The sequence below is a fragment of the Molothrus ater genome, chromosome 7 (assembly GCF_012460135.2).
Source record: "Molothrus ater isolate BHLD 08-10-18 breed brown headed cowbird chromosome 7, BPBGC_Mater_1.1, whole genome shotgun sequence".
NCBI lineage: Eukaryota > Metazoa > Chordata > Aves > Passeriformes > Icteridae > Molothrus > Molothrus ater.
The window spans coordinates 2899817-2909873 of NC_050484.2; the positions used below are offsets into that span (position 1 = coordinate 2899817).

The 10057-nt window shown below is 48.9% G+C and overlaps 1 protein-coding gene across 1 annotated transcript in view; it reads left to right on the forward strand.

The window, feature by feature from the left end:
* The window catches only part of FN1 (fibronectin 1), a 51743-nt gene extending 43590 nt beyond the window's left edge, over positions 1-8153 (forward strand). The window contains 10 exon segments of the mRNA XM_036386785.1: positions 64-153; positions 349-528; positions 1068-1157; positions 1886-2334; positions 3460-3598; positions 4309-4473; positions 5528-5653; positions 6230-6336; positions 6837-6947; positions 7273-8153. Of these exon segments, the coding sequence (XP_036242678.1) occupies positions 64-153; positions 349-528; positions 1068-1157; positions 1886-2334; positions 3460-3598; positions 4309-4473; positions 5528-5653; positions 6230-6336; positions 6837-6947; positions 7273-7347 (1532 nt within the window). The 3' untranslated portion in view covers positions 7348-8153.
* The last annotated feature ends 1904 nt before the right edge of the window (positions 8154-10057 follow it).

A 10057-nucleotide genomic window follows, 5' to 3' on the forward strand; every position in this document is an offset into this window, starting at 1 on the left:
CTGATGGCCATCTTAGGTGGCTTCCTCTCCTTAGCTAACATTTGTGTTTTATCTTCATTTTAGGCTTGCAGCCTGGCACTGACTACAAGATCTACCTGTACACTCTGAACGAGAACGCACGCAGCTCCCCGGTGGTACTGGATGCCTCCACTGGTAATGACCTTTCTGCTCATCTTAGCACACAGCAATCACATATGGCCAATTAGGAGTTGTCTGTATCTGATCTTGTCTAAAATACCATTTAATATTCCCTGGCAATGGGTTTGAGAAGGGTGTCAAGCAGCTCAGGTGAAGAATATGCTGGTCTTTTCTGTATTTGATGATTTAAACCCTTTTGTTTCCACCCAGCTATCGATGCTCCTTCTAACCTGCGCTTCCTCACAACCACGAGCACCTCCCTGCTGGCCACCTGGCAGCCCCCCCGAGCCAAGATCACGGGCTACATCATCAAATATGAGAAACCTGGCTCACCTGTCAAGGAGGTGCTGCCTCAGCCCCGGCCCGGCACCACCGAGGCGACCATTACTGGTAACTCTGTTCTGTCTGGGAGCTCTTCACCTGAAACACTTGAATTTTGAGAGAGGGAGGGGGAAGGCCTAATTATAAAATGCAATTATGATTGGTGATTAGCTAATAGGTAGAAAATTGTGTTCCTTTATTGTGGTTTCCAGCACTAGAGAGTGGTCCTGTAAGCACACCTGTCCTACAAACACATTGCACCTCACTGATCAGAACAACCACACATTTGAACAGTCTGGTGCTTGTTTCCACTGTCAGCACAATTGTTGTCCTTCCAAGGAAGAAAAGCCCCTGATTCTGGCACCCACCAGTCACATGTGCTAAAGATTCCTTCTTTTTGGGTCCATGATCCCAGCTGATGTGGTCAGACTGCAAACTTGCTCTGAGGAACAGGAGGCTGAACTCTGCACTGTCCTGAAAACCTCAGGAGTGAAATGCACATACCCAATACTGTAGCCATACCCACCTCCCATCCTGCCTTAGTTCTCACACATAATCATAAAGAAAAGCAACTCAGAAGTCTAAAATTGTCCTTCCTTCCTCCCTAGGTTTGGAACCTGGCACTGAATACATCATCTACATCATTGCTGTGAAGAACAGTCAGAAGAGTGAACCACTGGTTGGCAGAAAAAGGACAGGTAAAACAAAGCTCTGGATTGTTGTGTGCCAACAGGAGAGAGCTTTCACAGTGTGAAAGACATTGAAGGACACTTGTGGAGGACTGAAATAATAATGTTTTTAAAAACATCCTGTTCACACACACCTTTTCTTTGAGTCACATAGGCTTTGTAAGGAGGTTTTCTTTTCTAAGGATACAGGAGGTACACTTCTAAATTTATATTAATAACACTTACCTGTGTTTGAACACTAGCAACAGAACAGTGTGCTTGATGCTGAATTCTTGCTTGGTATACCTAATGGATAATTAAATCAGTGTCTAACACTTGATTGCATCAAATGCAGAATCCACTCAATTTGTTCCTTGTTGCATTCCTCTTACTTTGCAACTTTCACAGTACAAGACTGACCTATAGCAAGCAAAATACCAGCTGGACATCCAAATACGATCAAGGAGCCAGTTTCTTCCTGCTCACCAGTGATTCCTCTTAAAATGATAACCTGGAACTATCTCTTGCAATCATTCCTTCTCAGGTTGAGCAGTGGTGGTGGGTTGCAGTGTTCAGAAGTGTCGCTCAGCTGTATGAAAATTTCACACCAACAAAGGTGTGAAAGATGCAGAGAGGGAAATTACCTTACTATCAGGGCAGGGTCATAAAAAGTGTAATGGCTAATATTTGATGCTTGGAGTGGTGTAATGCAGCTTTTTTGTTGCTTTGCTTGACGGCCTCCAACCTTTCTTTGCCAGATGAGCTCCCCACACTGATCAGCAGACCACACCCCAACCAGCCCGACATCCTGGACGTGCCTTCCATTGACGAGGGGACCCCTTACCTCACCAACAACAGGTACGACAATGGCAATGGGATCCAACTTCCAGGCTCCTCTGGGCACCCTCAGACGGTGGGACACCAGGGCCAGCAAATCTTCTTTGAGGAGCACGGCTACCGGCGGCCCGGGCCCACCACAGCCACTCCCCTCAGGCCGGGCTCCAGGCTGCCCAGTGTGGATGAGGCCATCGAGGTGCCCGGCTACCAGGTGCCCATCGTGGTGGAGCCCTCGTACCCGCACAGGCCCCGGCGCAACGACAGCCAGGAGGCCCTGTCCCACACCACCATCTCCTGGAGGCCCCTGCTGGAGAGCTCCGAGTACATCATCTCCTGCCAGCCCGTCAGCCAGGATGAGGACACGCTGCAGGTAACGGGCTGTCTCAGAGCAGAGGTGGTGACACTTTACCTGGGGCTCTTGGGGCAACAGTGCCTTTGCTGTGCTAAGGGGTGTCAGAACCCAAAAAATTCCTCTGACTGCCCTGGAGGACTTAAGACCCTGCCAGGAGACCTTGGCCCAAGACCCCTGTGCCTTTGATCTTGACCCAAAAAATTACTGACCTTATATGAGGATTTACAAGCCACGAAAGTTTAAGTAGAATGATAGTGAATTTATCACAGGGTGAAAAATAGATTTTTTTGGGGTTTTTAGAATGAGGGTTCAGGAGGCAAGATAGACTGGACATGCCCAGATTCCTCCTTCTCCTTCTTCTTGGCCTCCATCTTCTCCTGTGATGGTGGCGCTTTTGGATTGGTTTGAGGCAGAAGCTCACTGTCTGACATAGGTGATAGGCATTGGGAAATTATGGTAAATAATGTACACGTAGTTTTTAGTATAAAAAGATAACACCAGTGTGCCTCAACCTGACCTGCCAGACAGACCTGGAGAAAAGAATTTTATAGATAAGAAACAATAAACAACCTTAAGAAGGAGAACAGAAGAATTCTGACTCCTCCTTTGACTGCCAGGCTGGGAAAAGAGGCTTGTACAGATCTCAGAGTCACTGACCAGCAGAGATTCTGAGAAAGGGAGTGGCAGGAATTAGCCTAAAGAATCTGTCTAACATGTAGCTGAGACCAGAGTGGATGAAAGCCTCCTCATCGCCTTTATAGAAAAGGCTACAGGATAAAACTGCGAAACCAGAAAGCTTGGAAATGCTGACAGCAGTGATGTTTCACCAGGGAAGGGGGCAGCAAGCTGAGTGGGAGTTTCAGAGATTGAGGTGCTGCTTCTCCAAGCTACAGCACTTTTCCTAGAAGTCTCCCTTGGTTTCCTCGAAATGGCAAAAGTAACCCCTCATGATCCATAGTCCAGAGTAGCTCTGCCTAACTTGGTATTATCTGAAGTTCTCAGAGTATCTAAGGGGAGTGGTCTGGCTCCATCATGGTACAGAGCATAGGCGTCATCCTAAACACCCTGCCTTTCCTGTGAGAGAGGTAACACCTACAGGGTGTTACCATCTTTCTGGTGACCTGGCATTGTCTCTTGTTGCAGTTCAGGGTTCCTGGCACTTCCTCTAGTGCCACGCTCAAGGGTCTCACAAGAGGGGCCACCTACAACATCATAGTGGAAGCTCTGAAGGACCACCGGAGACAGAAGGTGCTGGAGGAGATGGTCACAGTTGGCAATACTGGTAAGGAACAGCCTTAGGGAGCCTGGCTGGACCTGTGCAGCCCCTGCCTCATTCCCCTTACTCAAGGTCACCTGCCTGGTGCCCAAGCTTGACAACAGTTCAGAAAGGAAACTTCTGACAAGGACAGTTCATAGCAGGACACTGGGACAAGTGATTTGTGAGGTTTTGGACCATCAGCTCCTGACCCTGATCATCACCCCCTGAACTGGTGGCTGTAAAGCACCCACCAGCCAAGGCACACTCCTAAGGTGACCAATGACTCTGCCCAGCTACAGGGTCTGCTCTTCTTCTCCCACCCCCTGCCATGACACAGAACCCCAGCACCCCAAAAAGGTGCACATGCGGCTACCAACCCCCTGCTGTTCCTCAGCATCTTACAGCACATTTTCTCCTGAAGACAGGCAAGAATCAAGTTGTTCCTCACCAGCAGCAAATGCAGAAACTCACACTTGCTTGAAACTTGGCAAATCAAAATGAAAATAGCCTTCATGTCAGGTTTTTTATCATTCAACTGCTCTGACACATGCAAATGGAAAATAAATCACAGGGAGCTGGGCTGCTGACAACCATCAAGTATATGTCCATGGGGTAACTCCATTACTGCCAGGATATTACAAGAAGAAAAACGTGTGTGTTCACTGAAAATCAGTCTGTCTGTCAGCAGCTCCCATTGCTGTGTGTGATGCCTGTTTCTCCTCTTTCTGTTGCAGTGTCTGAAGGATTAAACCAGCCAGCTGAGGACACCTGCTTTGATACTTACACTGGCTCCTTCTATTCCATTGGCGAGGAATGGGAGCGCTTATCTGAAACTGGCTTTAAGCTCTGGTGCCAGTGTTTGGGCTTTGGCAGTGGCCATTTCAGATGTGACTCTTCTAGTGAGTAGCTTGCTGTTAACCATCCCCATCCCCACTCTCCCCCAGCAGCAGTGCCATGTTTGACAGACTCAGCCTGGTCCAAACATGATGCAAATGAAGGCAGGATCTTAAACCAAAGCGATGTTTTGCATCGTGAGAAGTGATGGAAAACTTTGGTTACCTCTGAGCTTTGCAGCTAATCTAGAATTGCCATCAGCAACAATCAGTATTGTATTGATAAGAGATGTTTTACCTTGCCAGACATGTCTAGCTAATATGGGAAAGTGTGGATTTCAGTGAGTGTTACAGCCAGTGCTGGTATTACAATAAATCTGGTTTGTGTTGCAGGCAGCCTTTGCAAAGCAGCTTGCAAAACCAGTTTTCTAACTAATTTTTCTAACACTTCTGCCCAGGGCATTAAGTTTTATTCTTTGCAGAACTGTGTGGTTTACATGGAAAAAAAAAATCCATCTGACACAAGGGAATGGAACAAAAGTCTGTCATTGAGCAGTTTAACACAAAACATACCCAGCTAATTGAAATGAGGCTTTTAAATTGTGGAATAAGCTCAGCAGAGAGAGTATTTCTGCAATTTGCATAGATTCAGAGGAGTCTATGTAGAGACACTTAATTTTACAGGAAAAGATGCTTATTTTACAGGATTAATATTTATATTTCAGTATTTGATACACATGGCTTGTCCATGGTGTCTTGTAAGATTGTGGTAAATTTTATGCTGGGTATTTGCACAAAAAAGAGCATTTAAATATTTTTCTCTCCTTTCCTACCCCACATCTATTAAATTCCTTTTCATTTCTTTTCATCTCCTGTGAACCAAACCTCCTCTCTCCACTCTTTGTCACATCCTACTTTTTCCCCAAGAGCCTCTACACATTTTCCAGAGCTGAAACAGCCTTCAGCGGTTAAAAACTGCAGGAGCTGAACCCATTTCCTCCTTGGGACTTAGATGAGCTGAGAAGATTCTTTCTCCTGCCTTTCCTGAGACAATGCCATGCTCTTTTCCTCCTGCTGCCTGTGGGATAACTCCTGATTCTTGTTCCCCTGCCTTCTCCAGAGTGGTGCCATGACAATGGAGTTAACTACAAGATTGGGGAGAAGTGGGACAGGCAAGGGGAGAATGGCCAGATGATGAGCTGCACCTGCCTTGGGAATGGAAAAGGAGAATTCAAGTGTGAACCTCGTAAGTGTCTTTGCTGTTAGTCTGAGCTCTCCTTCAGCAGGTCTCAGCATCCCAGCTCTGTCCTGCCAGGGGGACAAGCAGACTGTCAGTGTGCCTGGTTCAGGCTGAACTGGTGACAGCTTCAGTCTGTTCTCACAGGAGATGGAGGCATAAATCTCACATTCCTGGGCTTGAAAAGAAGAAAACCTTTAGTTAGCTCAGGTCACAGCACACTGAGCACCTGTGTGCCTCTGGCCCTGGAGCTGCACACCAGGGACATGTCGCTGTCTCAGAGGGGTGGATTGCCCCAGCTGGACATTCCTGCTGGGCCTGCTGCCTCAGGCTCCTCTGGCCTTCACACTGTCACTCAAACTGCATTGCTCATGTCAGGAGAATACCCCCTGCTGTAGGTTAAGTGTCTGGAGAGCTGTGAACATGTCTGATGTTCCCCTGCCAGGTAGGGAGCCTCTGCTCAGACAAGGGGAGCACACTTCCCCAGGGGCTCCCTGCTGATCACCAGGCTGCTTTGGGAATGCTTTGGGAATGCTTAAAGCCCAGCCCAGGCCCTGCAGCTGAGCTCTGCCTGTGCCCTCACAGATGAGACCACGTGCTATGACGATGGGAAGATGTACCACGTTGGGGAGCAGTGGCAGAAGGAATACTTTGGGGCCATCTGCTCCTGCACTTGCTATGGAGGACAGCAGGTAAGCAGCAGGGAGGTGTGATGTTGGACACAGGGGAGGCTGTGCTGGGCTGCACTTACCAGACTGCTGGGTTTCAGGTCATGCAAGGGCCCAAACAAGGAGAAAAGTAATTAGGAGAGCTGCAGTACTTGCATTGGTGCCTGTCTGGTGTAACACAGGAGCAGCCTCACCGGTGCTGGTGGCTCTAGCCTCATGTATGAATGATCATGGATTAATGGCTTTAAGCTGAAGGAGAGTAGATGTAGATTGGATATCAGGAAGAAATTCTTCCCTCTGGGGGTGCTGGGGCCCTGGCACAGGGTGCCCAGAGCAGCTGTGGCTGTCCCTGAATCCCTGGAAGTGTCCAGGGCCAGGTTGGATGGGGCTTGGAGCAGCCTGGGCTAGTGGAAGGTGTCTCTGCTCTCAGCAGGGGAGTGGAATGGGATGAGCTTTAGGGACTGGATTCTGAGCCCTGGCAGCTCCTTGGCCAGGCCACTGACAGTCTCGTTGTGTCCCCACAGGGCTGGCGCTGTGACAACTGCCGCAGGCCCAGCGTGGAGGTGGCTCCCGAGGGCTCTGCTGGCCACACCTACACCCAGTTCACACAGAGGTACCACCAGGCCACCAACACTGTGAGTACAGCTTTCCTTCTTTGCCCCTTCATGCTGCTGTGAGGCTGGCACAGGTGGCGGGGTGGCTGCAGGGCTGCAGCAGCTGCGGGTTGGTGCTCCCTTGGTAGTGCATGGCAGCCCCCAGGACACACACACCTGCTTGAGCTCATCCCCACACACACATGGGCAGTGCCACAGTCCCACAGGGCCTCGATGCATGCTCTGAGGCAGTAGTGCATGGAGTGGTTTCCAGCTGTGTGCTTTGTGCTGGGGAATGGCCCCAGCAGCTCCCAGCACAAAGCACACCCAGGACAGAGCTCTAACTGATTTCCTTCCCTCCCGACAGAACGTCAACTGCCCCATTGAGTGTTTCATGCCCCTAGATGTACAGGCAGACACACAACATCCACGGGGAAAGTAACATCCAGCGAGACTGCTTGCGGCCATGGCAACAGACAAACCAAAGTGTAAACCCCTATGTGCCACGAGTACCATCCAAACTGGAGTGATGCTAGCAAAAAAGTGCATCTAGTGACAATGGCTCCCTGCTCTGGAGCCATTTTCCCAGCTTAAGCTCAACTCACAGCTTCTCCAAGCGCCACTCTTGGAGTGTTTCAGACTTTTCTCATGATTGATAGCGATTGTCTTGGTTTTGCTCAAAGGGTTGAATTCCAGTCAATATTTTCAAATTTAAAGAGGGCAAGGAAAAAAAAAAAGGAGGGGAGGAGGGGGAGAGGTTCTAAATCACAAATTTGGTGGGGGATCAAAATACTGATGGGGAGGGTGGGTGCAGAAATTCAAGGATCCCGTGCTATGCAAGAACATTTGAGTACAGCAATACTGAGGTTTAGGGATAGGAAAGTCCACCAAACACTTCTGCTTTCACATAAGCGTGCAGCCAGCAATAAGATAGGAACAGCAAATCCAATCACTGTGATATTTAAAATATGCACAGTCCTAATTCTTTCTTGATGATCCTAGTATTTTTCTAGCTGTATCTTTGTATCTCATACTGTTATTTATCAGTTTTGTTCCCCTGACCTTCCAAGTGTTTTTATATGGGAATAAAATGTATGGAAGACACTTAGTATGCAGATGACAAAAGAGGAATTTGGTGTAATTATGATCAGTGATTATTTTTATACTGTAAGTGCCAAAGCTTTACTACTGTGGAAGAGGAAAAAAAAAACCAACTCTTTTAATAAAAAGATTTACAAACCAGACAAATAGTTTAAGTGATTCTCTTTGCTGCCGTGGAATTTAGGATGAAGATGATTATTCTCTGCTGGATTATTCTGAGGTGGATAATTCTGAGCGGGATGATTCAGAGCTGGAGTAACACAAGATGGAGCAAACATCCCCAAGAAGAGTGGAGTAAACCTGGAGAGAATATTGCTAGAGCAGTTTGTTAAAGAAAGGCTTCCAGCTGCACCCCTGCCCCCGTAGAGCACAGACAGTGGTAGGTATGGCATGGGCAGGAGGCACAGGCTTGCTTTGGGGCAACAGGGGAAGGGAGGGAAAGGCAAACAGCCCCTGCTTTGCACATGAACTGAGCTAGAGCTGGTTCCATAGCTAGCATTCAATAAGCTTCCCGTGGCTGAGGTGCCAGAATTAGCGAGACGGTCCAAACCTGTGAATTTCAATGTGTCCAAAGCTTCAAAACCCAGCAGGAGACAGGCACCAGCTGTGGGTCTAAGCCTGGCTGTTACAGGCACAGGCCCCTTTCTTGTCTCCTGTGCTTCTACCTCATGGCGGGGAGGGAGGTAACAAAATGCTCCTCACAACCCTTTGGATGAGAGTGAGCCAAGCCAGCAGTGAGTCCCTTTGCTTGCTCTGCCAGGACCTGTCCAGCCTTTGCAAATGCCAGGGAGGTCCTGTCAGGATTGCTGAGCCCCCTCCCCTGGGCTGCACACGCACTGTACTGCTCCAGGCACCGGCATTCTCTGCACCCAATAAAGCATCACATGAAAACTCCATTTGGCTTCTTGGCATATGGCAGCTGCCAGCAGGGATTGCTACCTACAGAGCTCCCCAAACCTCTGTAAAGAGCAGGATCATTGCAGCAGCACTCAGTTCTACCTCACCAGTGCTCCAAAGCCAAACACGTCCCTAAAAATCCTGAGAACTACAACTGGCCTAGACAGAGACACAGAGGAGTCATTTCCTATTAAACCAGATTGGTTTTCCCAAGTGAGGGCTACAGCTTTTGGACCAGAGAACAACTCTGCAATGATCCTTTCACTTTGTCACCAAATAATTCACCAACACACTGAAGGGAGTCAGAGCCCACCTCCTCTTTTCTGCCACATCTCTTGTAGCAGCAGCAAACACCTCCCCTGCCCACAGGGAGCATTTCAAGATAAAACCATTTAAACAGCACTTTCCCCCAAGCTCCCTGTAGAGGTTTGTCTGTGCCTTAAAGCACATGGTGCTCACAGCTATGCCAAGCCCTGCAGAATTTAAGCTCTTGGCAGTTCATTTCCAAAACAGGAGGCACATCTCCACAGGGCTTGTCTGCTCAGCTTTGGGTAGAGCCCAGGAACAACCAGAGTCAGGGCTCTCTACTCCAGGGCAAAGTGCCTTGGTGGCTGCAGAAGAAAATAAAACCCCTGTTACTGGCTGCCAGGGCCCAGAATGATTCCTCTCTGCTCACATCCACATTTTGGGAGCCACTGTCACCTGTGGCACCTTGTCCTGCCAGGGGTAAGGTGCCAGAGGTGACAGTGCAAATCCCAGCCTGGCAGCAGCTGCTCCTCAGGACACAGCAGCTGAAGGGACGTTCCCTACATTCCCTTCCCTCTGGGAAATGACACCAAGCAGAGCTCACAGTGTGCTGTTAATCCCTGCCAACATCCAAGGCAGAAGCAGAGCAGGAGGCTTCAGGAGGGACACCTTGAGACCACCACAGCCCTTTCCTACAACCACTCCCACAGCTTCAGGGGAAGCTTCCTTCAGGGGGAAGGTGCCAGGCTGGTTGGAGTTGTCACTGCAGCCCAGGGGACCAGCCATCCCCAGAGACATTCCTGTGAAGTCACCTCACACCTGGAACCAGACCAGAGATTTTTATCAACCTGTATCCACTCACCTGAGGCAGGATCGTCAAGAGCTGTGGTTTGGGACATTAAACAATC